At 48.5% G+C, this 27,777-nt stretch overlaps 2 protein-coding genes across 2 annotated transcripts in view; one reads left to right on the top strand and one right to left on the bottom strand.

Moving 5' to 3' along the window:
* LOC121329537 (actin-related protein 10-like) overlaps window positions 1-3,473 on the bottom strand; it is an 8,308-nt gene extending 4,835 nt beyond the window's left edge. The window contains exons 1-4 of the mRNA XM_041275148.1: window positions 3,266-3,473; window positions 1,382-1,448; window positions 1,098-1,180; window positions 312-427 (exon numbers count right to left, since the gene is read on the bottom strand). Of these exons, the coding sequence (XP_041131082.1) occupies window positions 312-427; window positions 1,098-1,180; window positions 1,382-1,448; window positions 3,266-3,342 (343 nt within the window). The 5' untranslated portion in view covers window positions 3,343-3,473. The remainder of the gene's footprint in view (window positions 1-311; window positions 428-1,097; window positions 1,181-1,381; window positions 1,449-3,265) is intronic.
* Window positions 3,474-12,269: 8,796 nt separating this feature from the next.
* LOC121329704 (armadillo-like helical domain-containing protein 4) lies at window positions 12,270-26,593 on the top strand. Its single transcript, XM_041275402.1, has 7 exons — window positions 12,270-12,657; window positions 12,804-13,112; window positions 13,429-13,549; window positions 13,591-13,643; window positions 21,818-21,849; window positions 23,139-23,273; window positions 26,283-26,593. Exons 2-7 carry the CDS (start codon window positions 12,863-12,865, stop codon window positions 26,349-26,351), a joined length of 660 nt encoding a protein of 219 aa, XP_041131336.1. The 5' UTR covers window positions 12,270-12,657; window positions 12,804-12,862; the 3' UTR covers window positions 26,352-26,593.
* The last annotated feature ends 1,184 nt before the right edge of the window (window positions 26,594-27,777 follow it).

Below are 27,777 nucleotides of genomic sequence, written 5' to 3'. Positions count from 1 at the left end.
GGGGGGGGAGTAAGAGAAAAACAGAGAGAGGGGTCAGTACGGTAGCCTTGTGGGGGGCAGGTGGTGCAGATCGCGGGCTAAATCACTCGCCTTTCACCTCTGGAGATCTGGGTTCAAATATGACCCATGTGAAAGGATTCATTTTATATATTTGTACAGAGCTGCTCTTACTGTTGAGAGATGTCTGAGGTCAGCAAGCACACCATACACTAGTAAAGGCATCAATCCATGAGAACCCCACTGCCGGAGGTATCGTACACCCCCCCACCACCACCACACACATACACACACACACACACACACACACACACACTCTACCTCAAAGTGTTTGAACAAGACTCTGGTGAGGGTGTCCCTGAAGTGTGAGGGGCACAGAACAGACTCAATAATCACTACACGCCGATCCCGGGGGTTCACCAGCAGGTGTCTGCAAACAGCACACAGAGGGGGAGGGGGAGAGGGAGAGGGGGAGAGGAGGAGGGGGAGAGGGAGAAAAAATCTTGTATAGCAAAATAAAAAAACAACTTACATTTATGTATATACATTTAAGAACCACTTTCATCAATCAAAATCTGTTTAGAACAGATAACAAAGTTCTCAAACTCTATAAGCATCCGTAATGTTCCATCCTCTCTTCCAGAACAAACAGCATCATTAATACACCATTTAATCTGGAATTACCCATCATGAACCATACATGCAATACTGACGAAAACATTTGGAGATGTGAGTAGACCTTAACTTTGTTTTATTTAGCAGAGCATCTTAGACTTTCATGCTTAGTTTTATGTACATTAAGTGTGTCTATCCACAGTAAGATTAAAGTGAAGGGTCCTTGACATCTTTCTGTGATAATGTGCATGGGATAGAAATAAAACTCCTATTGCGTAGCAGTTTCATCCATTCCATGTTTTACTACCAGCTTGATTAGCCAGAGTGTTTAGGTAACACGCCCAGGTGTTAAAACTCAAAGTGAAACCAGGAATGGATCAAACTGCTCTGCAATGGGAGTCTTACTTCTATGCTGTACAGACCAGAGCATTATTATTTTTCTAATGTGCTGAAGCTCAGTAAAGTTGGGGGCAGGGGGCAGGTACCTGAAGTACAGCATGTGGATGAACTTCTTCAGGTTCAAGTACAGCTCCTCTGTGTTCATGTTGTGCTGGACCACTTTGACAGCCTGGAACACAAGTAGGGAGAAGAAGGTTCACACACACACAATAAGGATGGTATACGCCAAAGAGTTTGCCCAATTGACCACAGCCTACTCTTCACAGCTCACACGTGTATTTACAAAGCACTTACCTCAGCGGCAAGTAAAGGGTTGAATTAATTACTACACCAGGCTGTTAACATCTGAGAAGGACGGCCGAGCGCTCACCTGTCCTGACCTCTGGATCTCACTGGGGATGATGCACCGCGGGCCTGACTCTCCAGCGAAGCCACATCTGCAGAAAAAACACACACAAGCAGGGTCAGAGACACACGGACATGGTCAGAGAGACACAAAGACAGGGTCAGAGAGACACGGGCTGGATCAGAGACACACAGGGAAATCAACACCAGGGATTGAAATAAGACTCCCGTTGCATAGCAGTTCCTGGTTTCATGATCACTTCTTTAGTTCAGCATGACCCAAAATTGCGGTAAACAGTATCTATAAATACATAAATATATTGTGCTTGCCACATTGAAAATGCACACTTCAGATATGGGTGTGAGCACACAGTGTTTTTAACAGTTATTAGTGGGAACAGACAGAAGTCTGAGGGGGTGCGGAATGACTCGCTTCAGTTCACTCCGGACACCGGTTTGTTTTGTTTTGTTGTCCACGTTGTTGCTGTTTTCTGCATTAACAGAAACGCCAACAACGTGACAAAAACAAACACACACGGGCCGATGTTATAAGCACACCTCCTGGCACCGACTCCGCTGCTGCTTCTGTCTCCAGCACTGGTGTAAACACTCACAGCGGTATGTGTTCGGGTACTGGTCTGCGCAAACCCCAGGGTGCTCCCAGTACCAGGAGTTCTAGTGTACTGGTCTGCGCAAACCCCAGGGTGCTCCCAGTACCAGGAGTTCTAGTGTACTGGTCTGCGCAAACCCCAGGGTGCTCCCAGTACCAGGAGTTCTAGTGTACTGGTCTGCGCAAACCCCAGGGTGCTCCCAGTACCAGGAGTTCTAGTGTACTGGTCTGCGCAAACCCCAGGGTGCTCCCAGTACCAGGAGTTCTACTGTACTGGTCTGCGCAAACCCCAGGGTGCTCCCAGTTCCAGGAGTTCTACTGTACTGGTCTGCGCAAACCCCAGGGTGCTCCCAGTACCAGGAGTTCTACTGTACTGGTCTGCGCAAACCCCAGGGTGCTCCCAGTACCAGGAGTTCTACTGTACTGGTCTGCGCAAACCCCAGGGTGCTCCCAGTACCAGCAGTTCTACTGTACTGGTCTGCGCAAACCCCAGGGTGCTCCCAGTACCAGCAGTTCTACTGTACTGGTCTGCGCAAACCCCAGGGTGCTCCCAGTACCAGCAGTTCTACTGTACTGGTCTGCGCAAACCCCAGGGTGCTCCCAGTACCAGCAGTTCTACTGTACTGGTCTGCGCAAACCCCAGGGTGCTCCCAGTACCAGCAGTTCTACTGTACTGGTCTGCGCAAACCCCAGGGTGCTCCCAGTACCAGCAGTTCTACTGTACTGGTCTGCGCAAACCCCAGGGTGCTCCCAGTACCAGCAGTTCTACTGTACTGGTCTGCGCAAACCCCAGGGTGCTCCCAGTACCAGCAGTTCTACTGTACTGGTCTGCGCAAACCCCAGGGTGCTCCCAGTACCAGCAGTTCTACTGTACTGGTCTGCGCAAACCCCAGGGTGCTCCCAGTACCAGCAGTTCTACTGTACTGGTCTGCGCAAACCCCAGGGTGCTCCCAGTACCAGCAGTTCTACTGTACTGGTCTGCGCAAACCCCAGGGTGCTCCCAGTACCAGCAGTTCTACTGTACTGGTCTGCGCAAACCCCAGGGTGCTCCCAGTACCAGCAGTTCTACTGTACTGGTCTGCGCAAACCCCAGGGTGCTCCCAGTACCAGCAGTTCTACTGTACTGGTCTGCGCAAACCCCAGGGTGCTCCCAATACCAGCAGTTCTACTGTACTGGTCTGCGCAAACCCCAGGGTGCTCCCAATACCAGCAGTTCTACTGTACTGGTCTGCTCACTGCAATACCGCTGCTGAGAGATACCTTACAAACATTACTGACAACAACAACGCCCACACGCACTTTGTGTAGGCTGTTCCCAAGTCGATAACGACAGCTGTCTTCTCCCCACCGGTTCCTAGTCCCTCGAAGAAGGGCATCGTTAATTACAGGTTTTATTCCCGGCTGAAAATGTTGAGAATTAAAAAGTAATGCTGTACAAAATTCAGCATTAGGACAGAAATCTGAAGAGAGTCAGGGCGGGGGCCTTCCACATTCACTAACAGACAGATACGGGGCGACCGTTTAGACCGCCTGATTTAAAAAAAAAACAACAAAAAAAAAAAAAAAAAAAAACAGACTACTTTTTCAAAACGGAGCAAAATAAATGAATAAAATAATAGTCTAGAATTTTTTAAAAAATGCAGACAGTGATTATTTTTCATTAGTGTACAAAGATTTTTCAGCTTTCAAATTATACAGGCACTGAAATGAACAATGAATACAAGCGCAACAGAAAAATATTCAAACTGCTTGAACCAGTCCGATATCAAAGCGAGTTCATCAGTACGAGATACTCTGCTTGAACCAGTCCGATATCAAAGCGAGTTCACCAGATACTCTGCTTGGACCAGTCCGATATCAAAGTGAGTTCATCAGATACTCTGCTTGGACCAGTCCGATATCAAAGTGAGTTCATCAGATACTCTGCTTGGACCAGTCCGATATCAAAGCGAGTTCATCAGTACCAGATACTCTGCTTGGACCAGTCCGATATCAAAGCGAGTTCATCAGTACGAGATACTCTGCTTGAACCAGTCCGATATCAAAGCGAGTTCATCAGTACGAGATACTCTGCTTGGACCAGTCCGATATCAAAGCGAGTTCATCAGTACGAGATACTCTGCTTGGACCAGTCCGATATCAAAGCGAGTTCATCAGTACGAGATACTCTGCTTGGACCAGTCCGATATCAAAGCGAGTTCATCAGTACGAGATACTCTGCTTGGACCAGTCCGATATCAAAGCGAGTTCATCAGATACTCTGCTTGGACCAGTCCGATATCAAAGCGAGTTCATCAGATACTCTGCTTGGACCAGTCCGATATCAAAGCGAGTTCATCAGTACGAGATACTCTGCTTGGACCAGTCCGATATCAAAGCGAGTTCATCAGTACGAGATACTCTGCTTGGACCAGTCCGATATCAAAGCGAGTTCATCAGTACGAGATACTCTGCTTGGACCAGTCCGATATCAAAGCGAGTTCATCAGTACGAGATACTCTGCTTGGACCAGTCCGATATCAAAGCGAGTTCATCAGATGCTCTGCTTGGACCAGTCCGATATCAAAGCGAGTTCATCAGTACGAGATACTCTGCTTGGACCAGTCCGATATCAAAGCGAGTTCATCAGTACGAGATACTCTGCTTGGACCAGTCCGATATCAAAGCGAGTTCATCAGATACTCTGCTTGGACCAGTCCGATATCAAAGCGAGTTCATCAGTACGAGATACTCTGCTTGGACCAGTCCGATATCAAAGCGAGTTCATCAGTACCAGATACTCTGCTTGGACCAGTCCGATATCAAAGCGAGTTCATCAGATACTCTGCTTGGACCAGTCCGATATCAAAGCGAGTTCATCAGTACGAGATACTCTGCTTGGACCAGTCCGATATCAAAGCGAGTTCATCAGTACCAGATACTCTGCTTGGACCAGTACGATATCAAAGCGAGTTCATCAGTATGAGCTACTCTGCTTGGACCAGTCCGATATCAAAGTGAGTTCATCAGATACTCTGCTTGGACCAGTCCGATATCAAAGCGAGTTCATCAGTACCAGATACTCTGCTGGGACCAGCCCAATATCAAAGAGAGTTCATCAGTACCAGATACTCTGCTTGGACCAGTCCGATATCAAAGTGAGTTCATCAGATACTCTGCTTGGACCAGTCCAATATCAAAGCGAGTTCATCAGATACTCTGCTTGGACCAGTCCGATATCAAAGCGAGTTCATCAGATACTCTGCTTGGACCAGTCCGATATCAAAGCGAGTTCATCAGTACCAGATACTCTGCTTGGACCAGTCTGATATCAAAGTGAGTTCATCAGATACTCTGCTTGGACCAGTCCGATATCAAAGTGAGTTCATCAGATACTCTGCTTGGACCAGTCCGATATCAAAGCGAGTTCATCAGTACGAGATACTCTGCTTGGACCAGTCCGATATCAAAGTGAGTTCATCAGATACTCTGCTAGGACCAGTCCAATATCAAAGTGAGTTCATCAGATACTCTGCTTGGACCAGTCCGATATCAAAGCGAGTTCATCAGTACCAGATACTCTGCTTGGACCAGTCCGATATCAAAGCGAGTTCATCAGATACTCTGCTTGGACCAGTCCGATATCAAAGCGAGTTCATCAGTACCAGATACTCTGCTTGGACCAGTCCGATATCAAAGTGAGTTCATCAGTACCAGATACTCTGCTTGGACCAGTCCGATATCAAAGTGAGTTCATCAGATACTCTGCTTGGACCAGTTCGATATCAAAGCGAGTTCACCAGATACTCTGCTTGGACCAGTCTGATATCAAAGCGAGTTCATCAGTACCAGATACTCTGCTTGGACCAGTCCGATATCAAAGCAAGTTAACCAGATACTCTGCTTGGACCAGTCCAATATCAAAGCAAGTTCATCAGTACCAGATACTCTGCTTGGACCAGCTTGATATCAAAGCGAGTTCACCAGATACTCTGCTTGGACCAGTTTGATATTAAAGCGATATCACCAGATACTCTGCTTGGACCAGTTTGATATCAAAGCGAGTTCAGCAGATACTCTGCTTGGACCAGTTTGATATGAAAGCGAGTTCACCAGATACTCTACTTGGACCAGTTTGATATCAAAGCAAGTTCATTTGTGTGCCAACGATACTCCTCATTCGATTAGATTTTATCATTTGTTTATGATTCTGCTGAATCAATGAAATTTATTTTGTGATCCCATATCTTACACCTCCCTGTATTGTGGTTCTGGTCTGTTTGACCCGACACTGGTTTCTATTGACCTTAATGTTACCCCAATAATATTTTACGACTGTTCCTACGTTGGGGTCACGAAAAGAACAGAACAATTATGAGTTGAGTTTTTATTTTTTGTCGGTAGCTCTGTATGCATGAAGAAAATAAAATGCTATAACCTGGTCTTTTATTATTATTATTATTATTATTATTATTATTATTATTATTATTATTATTATTATTATTATTATTAGATGTTGTCTGGAAATGTCTGGAGAGATGTTTATAAACAAGGTTTCTACAAATCCCTCCAAGGCAGAGGTTACTAGAGGCTCGTTTTGTCAGCATTTCTCTGATAAAGAGGTTCAGAAATGAGCCGCTTCGAGTGACTCTCAGAAATGTTTTTGTCACAAGTATCCAAAAAATGTTCATGAAGGTGGATTTGTTTTTTACATGCTTGGAATTCTGCACTTTGCTCAAGCTGCATTCATTCCCTTCTCCAAATTTGAAGGTGCAGAGCTGGCTTCTTTGAAGTACAATTATCATATGCCATTACATGAGACTTGGAGTCTATTATAATGAGAGTTTACATTCATTTCTAATATTTAACATACAAGCGTCAAATCTATGCCCAGGGCTGTTTCAATGTGTTTGAGGTTACTAGAGGCTGTATCTGACACAGACACACTTTAATGATACATTTTCATTCTGTGATGGATAACAATAATAACAAATACAGCCAGAGTGTGTATTTGTAGGGACTAAGGGTTAACAGACATGCAGAGGGAACAGTACAGGCAGCACTGAGACATGTGCATTTCTTATGAGGGAGAGAGATAATTGGTACGACACACACACACACACGAGCGCGCACACACACGCACACACACACACACACACACACACACACACCACACATGGCACACACACACACACACACACACACACACACACACACACACACACACACACACACACTGGCACACACACACACACACACACACACACACACACACTGTCACACTACACTGCACACACACACGCAACGTAGTGTAAGTGCAATGTGAGACAGTGTAATTATCACACACACACACCACACACACCACACACACACACGCACACACACACACACACACACACACACACACACACACACTGGCACACACACACACACACCCCACTGGCACACACACACACACACACACTGGCCATACACACACACACACAACACCACACACACACACACACACACACACACACACACCACACACCACTGGCACACACACACACGACACACGTGTGTGTGCGCCACATACACACCGATGCGCGCTCGCGCAAACATGTGGTGACCGGAGCACACACACACACACGAGCGCACACACACACACACACACCACACTGGCACACACACAGACACAGCACACATACACACACACAACACACACCACACACACACACACTGGCACACACACACACACACACACACAAACACACTAACACACACACAAACACACCACACACACCACACACACACACACACACACACACACACACACACCACTGGCACACACACACACACACACTGGCACACACACACACACATACACACACATACCCACACACACACACACACGCATACACACACCACACACACAAACACACACACACCAGACCCCACACATACACACAGCTCGCTGCGGGATCGATAGCGGCTTTTGTTTCTATTATCAAATCAAGACCGAGACACGACCGCTCCTCGACGACCGAACTACAAACCGAACCTGCTCCACATCCAGACACAACACACACAACACACACACACACAACACTGAACTGATCTGAACAGAACCACGCGATCGTGTGCGGGTAAGGGGAGAGGCGGGTTGCGTATGGCGCGATGGAGGCTGGTATTGTATCCCGTGTTCTTGTCAGACGGAGAGACGCAGGCATGCTGTGAGTGTTAGTGCATGCAAGTGTGTGCGGTTAGTCATGCGTCTACATGCATGCACATGTGTACAGGTCCGTGTTGAGAACAGAAAGCAGAAACCGTGTAGGCTATGTAAAGTATACATGGTATATACTCTACAGGGAGGGGAGGGCTGGAGTCGCATATTACACAGCAAACAATAGGCAGCTGACATTATTGAAACAAAGATTATTATTCGTATATATTATTATTTTGTAATAATGATGGAATAGCAAGTTTATTATTATTATTATTATTATTATTATTATTATTATTATTATTATTATTATTATTATTATGTTTTTGACACCCAGATAGCTCGAGTGAAGCCAGAAGAGAAATCCCTTTTCTGAAGAGATCTCGTTGATCTCTGTCTCGATGTTATGCTGCACTGTTGTCTGTCTTTGTAACTGTACAGTACAATATGTGGTGCCTCGTCAACCCACCCCCATGTAAACGAGATCAATCCATGCATCCCATAAGGGTGTATTCTATATCAATCCATGCATCCCATAAGGGTGTATTCTATATCAAGCCATGCATCCCATAAGGGTGTATTCTATATCAATCCATGCACCCCGTAAGGGTGTATTCGATTCCTGTTCAGATATAGCCTGCAGTGCATTGTCGCGCTGTGGTAATGGACTTGTCTTTGTGTCTGCAGCGCCTCCTTGGTCGTCTGCTCCCCCTGCCAGTTACTATCTATCTGTCTGTCTGTCTAGCTATAGGTGTACAGATCTATCTGTCAGTCTGACTGTCTATCAGTATAATTGTCTGTAGGTCTACCTGTACATCTGTCTGTCCTCTCCGCCCTTGACAGCTCTCCACTGCCAAAATCCATCTGCTACAACTGACTGGAGCTGCAGGGGCTTGTTTATTAACATTGGCCCATCTGTCTCTCTCTCTCTCTCTCTCTCTCTGTCTCTCTCGCTCCCTCTCTCTTTCACACACTCTCTCTCAATCTGGCTTTCTCTCTCTTTTCTCATCTTTTTTCTCTCTCTTTTTCTGATGTCCCCCATGACTCTCATACAGATTAACAAAATGCAGAAAGACTAATTCTTTGTTTTTTCTTTTTCCATTTTTTCATTCCTTTCCGCGGGCTCGTCCCGATTCCTGTTATGTGTGATCGCTAGTACTCCCCGATGTCTATGGTGCCACCCCCGCTCTGAGACATGGTCTCCCCTGCAGCTCTGTGTGTCTGCCTGCTTGCCTGGGGCCTGGGGCTGGGCTCTACCACTCCAGTCCCGGAGAGGGGAGCAGCTCCAGGTTCCCTCACATCCTTCCAGAGAGAGACGACAGGACTTGAACTGGCTTCTCCTGCAGACAGAGGGAACGAAACAGGAGAAAGGAGGGAGGGGAAAAAATGCCTCAGGAGCGCTGCCGCCTCGCCCCCTGCTCCCATGCTGGGAACAGGATTTGGGGTTCTGTCATTGCACCCCCAGAAGCCAGCCCTTGTTGTCAGCGCCCCAGAGGAGTCTGAGCAGCCCGGGACAGTGCAGCTCTGCTCTGGGAACCCAAACCTAAGTGCTGTAGAACTGACAGCGTTGCGTGGAGACGTTGCTAGGATACCGTCCTCCCCTAGCCCTGTTGCCATGGGCACCATAAACCGCACCTCATTGGTGAATCAGACTCCAGAAAGACAGGGGGCGGCACTGGAGCGCCTTACTGGAAACAAAAATGCAAAGAGATGGGCGTATGGAGAGAAGGGAGAGAGGGGAAAGGGGGATGGAGTCACAGAGAAGCTGCCAGCCCCAGGAAGGGGCGCAATAATGGAGCCTGCAAGAGGGAGAGACTGGAGGATGACAGAAAGCAGACTTTTGTCTCCAGGGCAGCGTCTCAATATAGGGGCTGGAGGGGACCCTAGTGAGGCTGTTGGAGGCAACCAGGCTTGGGGGGTGAATCCTACAGGGTTAGGCACAACCTCGATACCTTCTAGTATCACCGAAGCAGCAACCACAGGGGCAGTGAAACCCAGTGTGGTGACTGCATCACAGCACCCACCAATGAGAGGGCCAGTGGAGCCCAACTGGGGCACAGCAAGACAGGCTGGAGCAGTCCAGCAGGGGGCAGAGTCCACACAGCGAGGGGATGAGATGGAAGATGGAATCCGAGCAAGTCCAGAATATCCCGGGAAGTCAGAAGAGGAGGAGGAGGAGGAGGAGGATGAGGGACCAGGAGATCGGGAATTGCTTCTGAAAACCAGGAAGACTGGGAAGAGTGAAAGGCTAAGGGGAGGAACAGCAGAACGGCAGAAGGAGAGAGCAGGGTCAGCAGATGAATTCCCAGGTGCGAGAGATACCAAAACCTATGGTGTGCAGTGGAGCTGGAAATCAGTAGAGAGCGAGGCTGGACTGAGGAACTCTACGCTGCTGAAGATACAGCCTACACCAGACGAGACCAAGTCATCTCAGACAGGCAGCGCAGTGCGACCCCCGTACCGGGGCATATCGGGTGTGAAGGACACCTTGGATTCTCAAGGGTTCCTCGGGGAGTCTGGGATCAGCCTGACACTCAGTCCTGAGGGGGGGCTCATATCCAGCTCTGCTGCCTCCCCCAACCCCACAGTGTCACATCCCGGGACAGGGGACCCCACACTGCAGGAGGCAGGTGAGCGTGGGGGGGCGGGCTATCAGCTGTTTAGTTTAGGGATCTGTTCTATGTGGTTGATGTGATACAGCAATCTGGAATGTCCTTGTGTCAGATAGCTTGTATCAGATGGAAATGACATCACAGTATTATCTATACTGTTTAATTATTCTTATTTAACATATTGTATAGGGTGGCATGTAAGATGTAAACAAATCTTCACTCACTGCCCTCCCATGGAGTGGATGCCAGCTTGTATCGTGCATCACTATATATTCTTTATATAGTAATTGAGTATATTATAACAGTTCAAACGTGTTACTTATAGAACATCCATAACTCCAGAACACTCTCTCAGAATTCTAAGCTAAACTCACTGAAAACGACAAAATAAACGTTTTTTGCTCCATCGCCAGATTCCTCTGCTCCGAACGGCGTGACAGAGGCTCACAAGATCACTGCAGCAGGACTCCTCTCCAGTTCCACACAGGCCCCCCTGACTACAGTGGAGACAGCCACCCACTTCTCAAGAGAACCGACTCTAGCAGAAAATCAGGGGACGGCTGTCTCACTACCCTCCGAAGGGGCCCCGCTGCCATCAGAACCCTTAGTCTCAGTACCCCGTGAAGGGACCCCACTTGTATCAGAGTCACCATCTGTACCCCCTGAAGAGATCTTATCTGTACCCCCTGAAGAGATCTTATCACAGTCACCTGACTCTGTACCCCCTGAAGAGATCTTATCACCGTCACCTGACTCTGTACCCCCTGAAGAGATCTCATCACCGTCACCTGACTCTGTACCCCCTGAAGAGATCTCATCACTGTCACCTGACTCTGTACCCCCTGAAGAGATCTTATCACCGTCACCTGACTCTGTACCCCCTGAAGAGATCTTATCACAGTCACCTGACTCTGTACCCCCTGAAGAGATCTCATCACAGTCACCTGACTCTGTACCCCCTGAAGAGATCTCATCACAGTCACCTGACTCTGTACCCCCTGAGGAGATCTCATCACAGTCACCTGACTCTGTACCCCCTGAAGAGATCTCATCACAGTCACCTGACTCTGTACCCCCTGAAGAGATCTCATCACAGTCACCTGACTCTGTACCCCCTGAAGAGATCTCATCACAGTCACCTGACTCTGTACCCCCTGAAGAGATCTTATCACCGTCACCTGACTCTGTACCCCCTGAAGAGATCTCATCACAGTCACCTGACTCTGTACCCCCTGAAGAGATCTCATCACAGTCACCTGACTCTGTACCCCCTGAAGAGATCTCATCACAGTCACCTGACTCTGTACCCCCTGAAGAGATCTTATCACCGTCACCTGACTCTGTACCCCCTGAAGAGATCTCATCACAGTCACCTGACTCTGTACCCCCTGAAGAGATCTCATCACAGTCACCTGACTCTGTACCCCCTGAAGAGATCTCATCACAGTCACCTGACTCTGTACCCCCTGAAGAGATCTTATCACAGTCACCTGACTCTGTACCCCCTGAAGAGATCTCATCACAGTCACCTGACTCTGTACCCCCTGAAGAGATCTTATCACAGTCACCTGACTCTGTACCCCCTGAAGAGATCTTATCACAGTCACCTGCCTCTGTACCCCCTGAAGAGATCTCATCACAGTCACCTGACTCTGTACCCCCTGAAGAGATCTCATCACCGTCACCTGACTCTGTACCCCCTGAAGAGATCTCATCACCGTCACCTGACTCTGTACCCCCTGAGGAGATCTCATCACAGTCAGCTGCCTCTGTACCCCCTGAGGAGATCTTATCACAGTCAGCTGCCTCTGTACCCCCTGAAGAGATCTCATCACAGTCAGCTGCCTCTGTACCCCCTGAGGGAGCTCCACTGGGTCCAGGCTGGCCAGACTCTGCAGGTAACTTTTACTCTTCAGGCAGCATGCCAGTAAAATGATTCAACAAGGCATACATGAAAATATACTCTAGATAATTAAAATATCGTTCAATTCAAAGTAATCTTTCTAAAATAAACTACATTTTTTATTGTCTTACAACTCTGCAGACGATCTAGACGAAGTCCCTCCCCTTCTCTCCGAAACCCCGCCTCCCGGAATCTTTAATATGTCAGAAACCCCGCCCCCCGGAACCTTTAAAAGTTCAGAAAAGGTGCCTCATGGAATGTTCAGAAATCCCAAAACCACAGAATCTGGAACATTTGGAAATCCCAAAACCCCGCCCTCCAGAATCTACACATCAGCAACCCCGCCCCTGACAACCGGACTGCCCCCGACTTCTGTCACTATGGCAACCAGCCTGATGTGGCCACCCGCCGAGGCTGGGCTGGATGATCTGGAAAAACTGGAGTCTGAAGGTAAGGCGGGGCAGTGGAGAGCCCCATGGGGATAGCTACCCTTTATACCCACACAGTTCAAAATAACACAGATGAAGTGAAGGGTGCAGTGCACCTGTGGAGAGCTCCTTGGGTAATACCTTACCCAGTAAGAGATACAGTGAATCCTGGGTTTGGACACAGTGGAGGTCATCGCATGTACATTGTTATGTATGTCTAGAGAAACTCCCATACAATTGGAATGGGCGTCACTTAGGGGTTCAAACCATGACCTAGCTTATGATTCATAGTTATCAAGGTTTTCTCCCTCCCCTCTCTCTCTGCCTGTCTCTCTCAGAGGAGCACGAAGATAATATCGATGAGGATGAAGATGAGGAGGAGGAAGAGGAGGAGAAGGAGGAGTCCCCGGACTCTGATGAAGCTGAGAGCGTCCCTCCTCTCGCTCGGGAGCCACAGAGGTGCCGGTGGGGGAACGTGCAGGCGGTGTGGGGGAAGGTAGAGACGGTCGCCAAGAGGCTCACCCGTGTTTGGCACCACGAAACCAGGGGCTGGGTGAGCAAGAGTGGAGGGGAGAGGGGAGAGGGGCTGGGTGAGAGAGTGGAGGGGAGAGGGGAGAGGGGCTGGGTGAGAGAGGTGAGAGGGGCTGGGGAGTGTGGAGAGGGGTGGGTCAATGAGGGGGAGATAAATAAATACAAAAAGGAAAGCAAAAACTGTTAGCTCAGTTTAACTATAAATCCGTGCTGTGCTCACAGCTCAACACCAGGTGGGATCAAAGATCGTAAGATTAGAATAATCCAGTGTTTTGCAGTACCTTCTCTGTAGCCTAGAGGGCACCAGTCCTCCATGATAAAATGCCAGTGGAAACAATAACTAAAAGCATAGGAGTCTGAGACTGGCCTGATTCATGAAGTGTAAACTTACTGCAGCACATAAAGCTTTGCCTGCGTGAACATTTTCAAGAGCGCTCTTAAAAGAGCCAGTTTCGAAGTGTTTTGTGAATAACAAACTTGAATGACGTTTCTGTTTTCAAAGCTGCAAATCAATACAATGCTTACATTTTTAATTGAACCGGATCACACAGTGGAATCTATCTTGCATTCATTCAAAACCAAAGACAGAATGGCAGGAGCGAATCCCGGTGCTCTGAATCACGCAGGCTTGTGAAGCATGTGCAGAGCTTGATCTAAGCAAAGCAAATTTCCAAAGTCAGCTGCTTAATTTCTTTCTTTCTGGCCCATAGCGGTTGCCCTGCAAACAGCACGGTGCTTGAGCGCTGGTGGAGTGCTGTGTTTATTGCACCCAATGGGACGCAGGCAATTGTTTCGCTGCATCAGCTTTTGAGAAGGCTGCCTGAAAGATTAATCAGCAATGAATAAAGTAACATGGAAGCTGATTTCTAATTGAATGAAACACGGATAGAAGTCTCTCTGGAATTGACTGTAAGACGGCTGCTGCTGTGGCCCATCAGGTCTAGTGTAGGGAGATTGTTAATGACAGCTTGTGGATGTTCAGGGACTGTGGCAGTGCAGCCCAGCCACTCCCAGGCTCTGCAGTCAGCACAGCTCAGGGACCGTCCGTCTCTAAACATAGCAGACGTGCTGCACTGCCCTGCTCCACGTTAAAGGAGCAATCTCTGCCTCTTTCATTGGAATTCCAGAGCCTGCTATCCTGCCATTATAACAGGTACAGCTTTGGATAAGCGAACATCACAGCAGACCCCACTAGCAACACGGCACACCCTGTCTCTGAATGACTGATTCATATAACTAGGAACTAAAGTACAGGACACTGTAAAAATGGCATCCCTCATTCATATCTGGTGAAGGACATTTGTCAATGAATTTATGATGTTTCTTTGAATTTTTCTAAATTTGGCTCTGTTGAGTGATTAATAGTTATAGATGACAGAGACAGAATCCTGGTTATTTCCAGAATATTCCTGAGCCCCGTGAAGCTGGGATCTCTGCAGAGCAGGTTTCTGATTGCTCTTCCGAGAGTATTTCCAAAGTCTCTGCAAGGAATTTATCTGTCAGCGACATTTGCCCTGCTCCAGGGAGTAGAGTCAGTGAGGCGTTAGTGATCTCTCTGAATACCCCTCTCTCTCTCCCTCGGCTGGCTGACTCACACTCACCCACTCACTCACCTAGGGCTATATGCTGGAATGAAGACTGGCTCCAGGACCTCAACCACAGGGATGTGCCACTTGTGTATTAAACATGCACACAGTGACCCACAGACATCTTCAGGGGTTATTCAATCACAGGTCTCCTGGGGAACAGTGTACTGCAAAATGTACCTGTCTAGGCTTTAGTTAATTATCTGGCTGTCAGATCCCCAGTACAGCACTGAGTTCTCTACACTAGACTGTATTGATTTAGCTGGCTCTCAGATCCCCAGTACAACACTGAGTTCTCTATACTAGACTGTATTGAATTAGCTGCTCTCAGATCCCCAGTACAGCACTGAGTTCTCTACACTAGACTGTATTGAATTAGCTGGCTCTCAGATCCCCAGTACAGCACTGAGTTCTCTATACTAGACTGTATTGATTTAGCTGCTCTCAGATCCCCAGTACAGCGCTGAGTTCTCTACACTAGACTGTATTGATTTAGCTGCTCTCAGATCCCCAGTACAGCGCTGAGTTCTCTACACTAGACTGTATTGAATTAGCTGCTCTCAGATCCCCAGTACAGCACTGAGTTCTCTATACTAGACTGTATTGAATTAGCTGCTCTCAGATCCCCAGTACAGCACTGAGTTCTCTACACTAGACTGTATTGAATTAGCTGCTCTCAGATCCCCAGTACAGCACTGAGTTCTCTACACTAGACTGTATTGATTTAGCTGCTCTCAGATCCCCAGTACAGCGCTGAGTTCTCTACACTAGACTGTATTGAATTAGCTGCTCTCAGATCCCCAGTACAGCACTGAGTTCTCTACACTAGACTGTATTGAATTAGCTGCTCTCAGATCCCCAGTACAGCACTGAGTTCTCTACACTAGACTGTATTGATTTAGCTGGCTGTCAGATCCCCAGTACAGCACTGAGTTCTCTATACTAGACTGTATTGATTTAGCTGCTCTCAGATCCCCAGTACAGCGCTGAGTTCTCTATACTAGACTGTATTGATTTAGCTGCTCTCAGATCCCCAGTACAGCACTGAGTTCTCTACACTAGACTGTATTGAATTAGCTGCTCTCAGATCCCCAGTACAGCACTGAGTTCTCTACACTAGACTGTATTGATTTAGCTGCTCTCAGATCCCCAGTACAGCGCTGAGTTCTCTACACTAGACTGTATTGATTTAGCTGCTCTCAGATCCCCAGTACAGCACTGAGTTCTCTACACTAGACTGTATTGAATTAGCTGCTCTCAGATCCCCAGTACAGCACTGAGTTCTCTACACTAGACTGTATTGAATTAGCTGCTCTCAGATCCCCAGTACAGCACTGAGTTCTCTACACTAGACTGTATTGAATTAGCTGCTCTCAGATCCCCAGTACAGCACTGAGTTCTCTACACTAGACTGTATTGAATTAGCTGCTCTCAGATCCCCAGTACAGCACTGAGTTCTCTACACTAGACTGTATTGAATTAGCTGCTCTCAGATCCCCAGTACAGCACTGAGTTCTCTATACTAGACTGTATTGAATTAGCTGCTCTCAGATCCCCAGTACAGCACTGAGTTCTCTACACTAGACTGTATTGAATTAGCTGCTCTCAGATCCCCAGTACAGCACTGAGTTCTCTACACTAGACTGTATTGAATTAGCTGCTCTCAGATCCCCAGTACAGCACTGAGTTCTCTACACTAGACTGTATTGAATTAGCTGCTCTCAGATCCCCAGTACAGCACTGAGTTCTCTACACTAGACTGTATTGAATTAGCTGCTCTCAGATCCCCAGTACAGCACTGAGTTCTCTACACTAGACTGTATTGAATTAACTGCTCTCAGCTGCTCTCAGATCCCCAGTACAGCACTGAGTTCTCTACACTAGACTGTATTGAATTAGCTGCTCTCAGATCCCCAGTACAGCACTGAGTTCTCTACACTAGACTGTATTGAATTAGCTGCTCTCAGATCCCCAGTACAGCACTGAGTTCTCTATACTAGACTGTATTGAATTAGCTGCTCTCAGATCCCCAGTACAGCACTGAGTTCTCTATACTAGACTGTATTGAATTAGCTGCTCTCAGATCCCCAGTACAGCACTGAGTTCTCTACACTAGACTGTATTGAATTAGCTGCTCTCAGATCCCCAGCACAGCACTGAGTTCTCTATACTAGACTGTATTGAATTAGCTGCTCTCAGATCCCCAGTACAGCACTGAGTTCTCTACACTAGACTGTATTGAATTAGCTGGCTGTCAGATCCCCAGCACAGCACTGAGTTCTCTATACTAGACTGTATTGAATTAGCTGCTCTCAGATCCCCAGCACAGCACTGAGTTCTCTACACTAGACTGTATTGATTTAGCTGCTCTCAGATCCCCAGTACAGCGCTGAGTTCTCTACACTAGACTGTATTGATTTAGCTGGCTCTCAGATCCCCAGTACAGCGCTGAGTTCTCTATACTAGACTGTATTGAATTAGCTGCTCTCAGATCCCCAGTACAGCGCTGAGTTCTCTATACTAGACTGTATTGAATTAGCTGGCTCTCAGATCCCCAGCACAGCACTGAGTTCTCTACACTAGACTGTATTGAATTGAATTGGGATGAGCTGTTTTGTAGAGCGGTTAAGATTCTCCCTGGCGGTGAGATGAGATGAGCTGTGTGTCGTTTTTGCATGCACTAAACGAAACAGTAAAAAAAGAAAATGCTGACAAATGTTTGAGTGACAAATCGAGAAAGAGATTTTTGGTTTTATTGGAATTACTGCACATTCTTAATAAAGACGGAATTCAATCAAAATACACAGAGGCTGCTGTATGACCCGCTGTGTGCTCTGACACTGTGCTCTGACACTGTGTGCTGTGACACTGTGTGCTCTGACACTGTGTGCTCTGACACTGTGTGCTCTGACACTGTGTGCTGTGACACTGTGTGCTCTGACACTGTGTGCTCTGACACTGTGTGCTCTGATACTGTGTGCTCTGACACTGTGTGCTCTGACACTGTGTGCTCTGACACTGTGTGCTCTGACACTGTGTGCTCTGACACTGTCTGCTCTGACACTGTGTGCTCTGATACTGTGTGCTCTGACACTGTGTGCTCTGACACTGTGTGCTCTGACACTGTGTGCTCTGACACTGTGTGCTCTGACACTGTGTGCTCTGACACTGTCTGCTCTGACACTGTCTGCTCTGACACTGTCTGCTCTGACACTGTCTGCTCTGACACTGTCTGCTCTGACACTGTGTGCTCTGACACTGTCTGCTCTGACACTGTCTGCTCTGACACTGTGTGCTCTGACACTGTCTGCTCTGACACTGTGTGCTCTGACACTGTGTGCTCTGACACTGTGTGCTCTGACACTGTGTGCTCTGACACTGTGTGCTCTGACACTGTCTGCTCTGACACTGTGTGCTCTGACACTGTGTGCTCTGACACTGTGTGCTCTGACACTGTCTGCTCTGACACTGTGTGCTCTGACACTGTCTGCTCTGACACTGTCTGCTCTGACACTGTGTGCTCTGACACTGTGTGCTCTGACACTGTGTGCTCTGACACTGTGTGCTCTGACACTGTCTGCTCTGACACTGTCTGCTCTGACACTGTGTGCTCTGACACTGTCTGCTCTGATACTGTGTGCTCTGATGTCTGCTGACACTGTGTGCTGACACTGTGTGCTCTGACACTGTGTGCTCTGAGACTGTGTGCTCTGATACTGTGTGCTCTGATACTGTGTGCTCTGACACTGTGTGCTCTGATACTGTGTGCTCTGACACTGTGTGCTCTGACACTGTGTGCTCTGACACTGTGTGCTCTGATACTGTGTGCTCTGACACTGTGTGCTCTGATACTGTGTGCTCTGATACTGTGTGCTCTGACACTGTGTGCTCTGACACTGTGTGCTCTGATACTGTGTGCTCTGACACTGTGTGCTCTGACACTGTGTGCTCTGACACTGTCTGCTCTGACACTGTCTGCTCTGACACTGTGTGCTCTGACACTGTGTGCTCTGATACTGTCTGCTCTGACACTGTGCTCTGACACTGTGTGCTCTGACACTGTCTGCTCTGACACTGTGTGCTCTGACACTGTGTGCTCTGACACTGTGTGCTCTGATACTGTGTGCTCTGACACTGTGTGCTCTGATACTGAATGCACTAGAATACTGTGTGCTGTGATACTGTGTGCTCTGACACTGTGTGCTCTGACACTGTGTGCTCTGATACTGTGTGCAGTAGAATACTGTGTGCTCTGACACTGTGTGCTCTGATACTGAATGCACTAGAATACTGTGTGCTCTGATACTGTGTGCTCTGACATTGTGTGCTCTGATACTGTGTGCTCTGACATTGTGTGCTCTGACACTGTATGCTATGACATTGTGTGCTCTGATATTGTGTGCTCTGAGATACTGTATGCTCTGATACTGTGTGCTCTGAGATACTGTGTGCTCTGATACTGTGTGCTCTGACACTGTGTGCTCTGAGATACTGTGTGCTCTGACACTGTGTGCTCTGGTACTGTGTGCTCTGAGATACTGTGTGCTCTGACACTGTGTGCTCTGGTACTGTGTGCTCTGTGATGCTGTGTGTTTATTACAGTGCTTTGCCTGTGAGTCTCAGTGGCCCATGATAATTGCTGCAATCTCTCATCGTGGAGCTCCCTGCTGCAATCTCTCATCACGGAGCTCCCTGCTGCAATCTCTCATCACAGCGCTCCCTGCTGCAATCTGTCATCACAGCGCTCCCTGCTGCAATCTCTCATCACGGAGCTCCCTGCTGCAATCTCTCATCACGGAGCTCCCTGCTGCAATCTCTCATCACGGAGCTCCCTGCTGCAATCTCTCATCACGGAGCTCCCTGCTGCAATCTCTCATCACGGAGCTCCCTGCTGCAATCTCTCATCACGGAGCTCCCTGCTGCAATCTCTCATCACGGAGCTCCCTGCTGCAATCTCTCATCACGGAGCTCCCTGCTGCAATCTCTCATCACAGCGCTCCCTGCTGCAATCTCTCATCACAGCGCTCCCTGCTGCAATCTCTCATCACGGAGCTCCCTGCTGCAATCTCTCATCACAGCGCTCCCTGCTGCAATCTCTCATCACGGAGCTCCCTGCTGCAATCTGTCATTACAGAGCTCCCTGCTGCAATCTCTCATCACGGAGCTCCCTGCTGCAATCTCTCATCACAGAGCTCCCTGCTGCAATCTCTCATCACGGAGCTCCCTGCTGCAATCTCTCATCACAGAGCTCCCTGCTGCAATCTCTCATCACGGAGCTCCCTGCTGCAATCTCTCATCACGGAGCTCCCTGCTGCAATCTCTCATCACGGAGCTCCCTGCTGCAATCTCTCATCACAGAGCTCCCTGCTGCAATCTCTCATCACGGAGCTCCCTGCTGCAATCTCTCATCACAGAGCTCCCTGCTGCAATCTCTCATCACGGAGCTCCCTGCTGCAATCTGTCATCACGGAGCTCCCTGCTGCAATCTGTCATCACAGAGCTCCCTGCTGCAATCTCTCATCACGGAGCTCCCTGCTGCAATCTCTCATCACGGAGCTCCCTGCTGCAATCTCTCATCACAGCGCTCCCTGCTGCAATCTCTCATCACAGCGCTCCCTGCTGCAATCTCTCATCACAGAGCTCCCTGCTGCAATCTCTCATCACAGAGCTCCCTGCTGCAATCTCTCATCACAGAGCTCCCTGCTGCAATCTCTCATCACGGAGCTCCCTGCTGCAATCTCTCATCACAGAGCTCCCAGCTGCAATCTGTCATCACGGAGCTCCCTGCTGCAGTCTGTCATCACGGAGCTCCCTGCTGCAATCTGTCATCACAGAGCTCCCTGGCTGCTGCAAGCTGGGCTCTGTGCCGGGGAGGTGCTTTAGGGGGGGCTGATGGACGACCGGGCTGTTTATAAAAAACTGCAGAAGTGCAAAAATCATCTGTAGATTTTTTTTTTATTATTATTATGTGTAATGTAATTTTAAAAGGGGGAAGCTTGTCTTTTAAAATTTTAAAACTGGTGCTTCTACGGGACGTTTCCCTTTTAAGTGTGGAAGTGCTTGGTCATCAGCCGCTGAATTGAAGGCCCATCCATTACCGTGCTGAGTGGCAGAGGGGAGGCTGCTCGGCCGGCTGGACGGGGAGTTGGGCATCCTTGACGGGGAGGAGGGCGATAGTAACTGTTTTATAACTCTTTGTTGTTTTTGCTGTGAATATTTCAAATGTTCTGAAATGTCATATTTATGTTAGTGCAACCGCACCTGCACTTCTGCCCCGTAGAACCCACACACGTCACAATCACGTCACAATCACGTCACAATCACGTGACATGTGATTTGTCGATGACCAGTTTCTGTGGTCGAATGTCACTTGCCTGTTTGACGAGTTGTTATAGATTTGTAGATGTAGATTGTAGATTTGTAGATGTAGTTGTAGATTTGTAGATGTAGATTGTAGATTTGTAGATGTAGATTGTAGATTTGTAGATGTAGATTGTAGATTTTCTTTCTATTTCGATTGCTAGCCCAGCTCATCCCAGCTCTGCTCCACTCTCCCAAGTTCTGTAATTCTTTCCTGTTTTGAAATCTGTCCTTTTTGTCTTTCTTTCAGTGAGAAGCTGGGTGGAGACAGTTCGAGATAAGGTAGGCATCATTTTTATTATTAATCTAAATACTTTTTTTTAAGCAAGAAAGAAAGCTGGTGCATATATTACACCCCCCCCCCCCCCCCCCCCCCCCCCCCCCCCCCCGGAAGCTGCGATGCATTCCCAGCTCTCCCCCTCTGAAACTACCCCCTCACCTCTCTCTCCATTCCGAGCTCTCTCCCTCTGAAACTACCCCCTCACCTCTCTCTCCATTCCCAGCTCTCTCTCCCTCTGAAACTACCCCCTCACCTCTCTCTCCATTCCCCGCTCTCTCCCTCTGAAACTACCCCCTCACCTCTCTCTCCATTCCCAGCTCTCTCCCTCTGAAACTACCCCCTCATCTCTCTCTCCATTCCCAGCTCTCTCCCTCTGAAACTACTCCCTCACCTCTCTCTCCATTCCCAGCTCTCTCCCTCTGAAACTACCCCCTCACCTCTCTCTCCATTCCCCGCTCTCTCCCTCTGAAACTACCCCCTCACCTCTCTCTCCATTCCCCGCTCTCTCCCTCTGAAACTACCCCCTCACCTCTCTCTCCATTCCCCGCTCTCTCCCTCTGAAACTACCCCCTCACCTCTCTCTCCATTCCCAGCTCTCTCCCTCTGAAACTACCCCCTCACACCTCTCTCCATTCCCAGCTCTCTCCCTCTGAAACTACCCCCTCACCTCTCTCTCCATTCCCAGCTCTCTCCCTCTGAAACTACCCCCTCACCTCTCTCTCCATTCCCAGCTCTCTCCCTCTGAAACTACCCCCTCACCTCTCTCTCCATTCCCAGCTCTCTCCCTCTGAAACTACCCCCTCACCTCTCTCTCCATTCCCCGCTCTCTCCCTCTGAAACTACCCCCTCACCTCTCTCTCCATTCCCCGCTCTCTCCCTCTGAAACTACCCCCTCACACCTCTCTCCATTCCCAGCTCTCTCCCTCTGAAACTACCCCCTCACCTCTCTCTCCATTCCCCGCTCTCTCTCTCTGAAACTACCCCCTCACCTCTCTCTCCATTCCCAGCTCTCTCCCTCTGAAACTACCCCCTCACCTCTCTCTCCATTCCCTGTTCTCTCCCTCTGAAACTACCCCCTCACCTCTCTCCAGCCCAGGGAAGGCTCTGACTGGGATACTAGCTCTAGTTCTGTCTCTCCCCCTCTCCAGGCTGGCTCCAGTCCCAGCTCTCTCCCCCCCCCCCCCTCTCCAGGCTGGCTCCAGTCCCAGCTCTTCCCCTCTCGCATCCCTCTAACCCCCTCTCCAGGCTGGCTCCAGTCTCAGCTGTCTCACCCCTCTCCCCCTCTGCCCAGGCTGGCTATGTCTTGGGGATGCTGGCTCCAGTGGGGATCGGTATCGTTGGAGCTCTGTTCATCCTCGGCGCTCTCTACAGCATCAAGATTATGCACCGCAAGAGGAGGAGTGGCTTCAAGAGGCAGCGACGGAAGGTGAGGGGGTGGATAGGAGTCTCTGTGTATATTGAGTGGAAGGTGAGGGGGTGGATAGGAGTCTCTGTGTATATTGAGTGGAAGGTGAGCGGGGTGGATAGGAGTCTCTGTGTATATTGAGTGGAAGGTGAGGGGGTGGATAGGAGTCTCTGTGTATATTGAGTGGAAGGTGAGGGGGTGGATAGGAGTCTCTGTGTATATTGAGTGGAAGGTGAGGGGGTGGATAGGAGTCTCTGTGTATATTGAGTGGAAGGTGAGGGGGTGGATAGGAGTCTCTGTGTATATTGAGTGGAAGGTGAGGGGGTGGATAGGAGTCTCTGTGTATATTGAGTGGAAGGTGAGGGGGGTGGATAGGAGTCTCTGTGTATATTGAGTGGAAGGTGAGCAGGGTGGATAGGGGTCTCTGTGTATATTGAGTGGAAGGTGAGCGGGGTGGATAGGAGTCTCTGTGTATATTGAGTGGAAGGTGAGGGGGTGGATAGGAGTCTCTGTGTATATTGAGTGGAAGGTGAGGGGGTGGATAGGAGTCTCTGTGTATATTGAGTGGAAGGTGAGGGGGTGGATAGGAGTCTCTGTGTATATTGAGTGGAAGGTGAGGGGGTGGATAGGAGTCTCTGTGTATATTGAGTGGAAGGTGAGCGGGGTGGATAGGAGTCTCTGTGTATATTGAGTGGAAGGTGAGGGGGTGGATAGGAGTCTCTGTGTATATTGAGTGGAAGGTGAGCGGGGTGGATAGGAGTCTCTGTGTATATTAAGTGGAAGGTGAGGGGGTGGATAGGAGTCTCTGTGTATATTGAGTGGAGGGTGAGCGGGGTGGATAGGAGTCTCTGTGTATATTGAGTGGAAGGTGAGGGGGTGGATAGGAGTCTCTGTGTATATTGAGTGGAAGGTGAGGGGGTGGATAGGAGTCTCTGTGTATATTGAGTGGAAGGTGAGGGGGTGGATAGGAGTCTCTCTGTCTATTGAGTAGAAGGTGAGCGGGGTGGATAGGAGTCTCTGTGTATATTAAGTGGAAGGTGAGCGGGGTGGATAGGAGTCTCTGTGTCTATTGAGTGGAAGGTGAGCAGGGTGGATAGAAGTCTCTGTGTCTATTGAGTGGAACGTGAGCAGGGTGGATAGGAGTCTGTGTAAGAACATAAGAACATAAGAAAGTTTACAAACGAGAGGAGGCCATTCGGCCCATCTTGCTCGTTTGGTTGTTAGTAGCTTATTGATCCCAGAATCTCATCAAGCAGCTTCTTGAAGGATCCCAGGGTGTCAGCTTCAACAACATTACTGGGGAGTTGATTCCAGACCCTCACAATTCTCTGTGTAAAAAATTGCGTCGTATTTCCTGTTCTGAATGCCCCTTTGTCTAATCTCCATTTGTGACCACTTGTCTTGGTTTCTTTTTTCACGCTGAAAAAGTCCCTTGGGTCGACACTGTCAATATCTTTTAGAATTTTGAAAGCTTGAAATAGGTCTCCACGTAGTCTTCTTTGGTCAATACTGAACAGATTCAATTCGTTTAGCCTTTCTGCATATGACATGCCTTTTAAGCCCGGGATAATTCTGATCGCTCTTCTTTGCACTCTTTCTAGAGCAGTAGAATATTGAGCGGAAGGTGAGGGGGTGGATAGGAGTCTCTGTGTATATTGAGTGGAAGGTGAGGGGGTGGATAGGAGTCTCTGTGTATATTGAGTGGAAGGTGAGCGGGGTGGATAGGAGTCTCTGTGTATATTAAGTGGAAGGTGAGCGGGGTGGATAGGAGTCTCTGTGTATATTGAGTGGAAGGTGAGGGGGTGGATAGGAGTCTCTGTGTATATTGAGTGGAAGGTGAGCGGGGTGGATAGGAGTCTCTGTGTATATTGAGTGGAAGGTGAGGGGGTGGATAGGAGTCTCTGTGTATATTGAGTGGAAGGTGAGGGGGTGGATAGGAGTCTCTGTGTATATTGAGTGGTGGGTGAGCGGGGTGGATAGGAGTCTCTGTGTATATTGAGTGGAAGGTGAGCGGGGTGGATAGGAGTCTCTGTGTCTATTGAGTGGAAGGTGAGCGGGGTGGATAGGAGTCTCTGTGTATATTGAGTGGAAGGTGAGGGGGTGGGTAGGAGTCTCTGTGTATATTGAGTGGTGGGTGAGCGGGGTGGATAGGAGTCTCTGTGTATATTAAGTGGAAGGTGAGCAGGGTGGATAGGAGTCTCTGTGTATATTGAGTGGAAGGTGAGGGGGTGGATAGGAGTCTCTGTGTATATTGAGTGGAAGGTGAGCAGGGTGGATAGGGGTCTGTGTATATTGAGTGGAAGGTGAGCAGGTGGGGTGGATAGGAGTCTCTGTGTATATTGAGTGGAAGGTGAGCAGGGTGGATAGGAGTCTCTGTGTATATTGAGTGGAAGGTGAGCAGGGTGGATAGGGGTCTCTGTGTATATTGAGTGGAAGGTGAGCAGGGTGGATAGGAGTCTCTGTGTATATTGAGTGGAAGGTGAGCGGGGTGGATAGGAGTCTCTGTGTATATTGAGTGGAAGGTGAGCGGGGTGGATAGGAGTCTCTGTGTATATTGAGTGGAAGGTGAGCGGGGTGGATAGGAGTCTCTGTGTATATTGAGTGGAAGGTGAGCAGGGTGGATAGGAGTCTCTGTGTATATTGAGTGGAAGGTGAGGGGGTGGATAGGAGTCTCTGTGTATATTGAGTTAATAGAGTGAACAAACGCTCGCCCTTGACACACAAAATTAAAATCTAAAGATAGTCTTCTAAAAAATGACAATACAGATGCCAGACGTTCTCATTACTAGCTGTGTCTCAGATTCAGTAGAGGGAATTAGTAATTTTTCTTATTATATATATATATATATTATATATATATATATATATAAAATATATTGTATCACAATTTAGGCTTTTACATGGATGTGGATTATGTTCCTTGCCCGCCTGTGTATTGATTCATGTTGAGTTCTGATCTAATGATTTGAATCCAGTTCAATATCGTTCGTTTCTAACAGTGTAACTCCTTCTTGTCGTTTGTGTCATCAGCACGGGGAGATGAGCAACAGGCAGGACCGCGTGATGCTATTGGCCGACAGCTCAGAGGACGAGTTCTAATCCCTCCCACAACCCCGCCCCCTCCAGCAATAAGCACCTCCCCATGTCTTGTCAGTGCCCCACCCCCTCGGAGGCAGCTCTCGTCTTCATGACATCATCGAGAGAGCGCTGTGTTCATCTTCACAAGATACTGCAATCCCTCCTTCCTCTCAAACTGGGGTCAGAGAGAGGGAGGAAGGAGACAAAGAGAGGAGTGAGACTGAACTAGGGATGAGAGGTGGGAGTGAGACAGAGAATGAGGGGTAGAGAGGGAGAGAATGAAAGAAGGTAGAGAGGGGAGAGGTGAGAAGAGGTGGAGAGGAGAGGAGAGGAGAGGGAGAAAAATAAGGGTAGGTTAAAGGACAGGAGGATGAGAGTAAAATAAGGGAGAATCAGTTGAAGGGGTGAGAGAGAGGGAAGAGGTGGTATACCTTTTCATAGAAGTGGGAAGGGTGATATAGAAAGAGGTGAGAGAGGAAGAGTGAGGAGAGGTGAGAGAGGGAAGAGGGGTGGTATACATTTTCACAGTAGAAGTGAGAACGGTGATATAGAGGGGGGAGGAGAGAAAGATGAGAGGTGAGAGGAAGAGTGAGGAGAGGTGAGAGAGGGAAGAGGGGTGGTATACATTTTCACAGTAGAAGTGAGAAGGGTGATATAGAGGGGGGAGGAGAGAAAGATGAGAGGTGAGAGAGGAAGAGTGAGGAGAGGGTGAGCTAGAGAAGGACCAATGGAAAGAGGGAGGGGCAGGGGAGGAGAAGATTTGAAGACAGACAGGTCCACAAGTAGATAGTAGATAGAGGGAAGGGTTCCTAGTTAGAAAGATGGATGAGTATTTTACCAGCCATGGCACACAAACACACAGCCACGGGCCCCATTGCTCCTACATACAAGCTGTATCACTGGAGAACAGATAGGCTGAGGCACCATGGCAAAGGAGGGTGTGCGTTTGAACTGTTACACAATCGGAGATGGATCGGCCAATCACAGTGTAAGACAGTGCAGCCAATCGCATGAAACCATCGCCTGCTGCAATTGAATTGATGATAATTGTAAGTATTACTATTGCTGGTAGTGTTAGAGGTCACGTCCCTGTTAGGACGTCCTAGCAGGCACAGCTCTTCAGCCTGGTAAGAGTGTCTGCCAAGTCTTGTGCACCAAACATGTAAATAGAATTCAGAGTATCTGATTCTTACCCATAATGTAGACAAATGGCAACGGGCATGGAGACAGGCAGTTTGGAACTGGAAAGCAAGTGAGAGATCTATACTGTGCAAGCTGCTGACAACAGCCTTCGAAACAGACCACGAGGCAAGCCGCTGGAGAAGGAAGAGAATAGCCAGCAAATCCAGTGCCATGCCTTTGCTTGGGCTGTTTACGGTTTAGCTGCAGCATGACCCCTGATGTCTTGAAAAGGTGTGTCAGGGGCTGGCTCTTACTGTTCTAGGAG

Source organism: Polyodon spathula, chromosome 17 (genome assembly GCF_017654505.1).
Source record: "Polyodon spathula isolate WHYD16114869_AA chromosome 17, ASM1765450v1, whole genome shotgun sequence".
Lineage (NCBI taxonomy): Eukaryota > Metazoa > Chordata > Actinopteri > Acipenseriformes > Polyodontidae > Polyodon > Polyodon spathula.
This window is presented reverse-complemented; position numbering and strand designations above follow the sequence as displayed.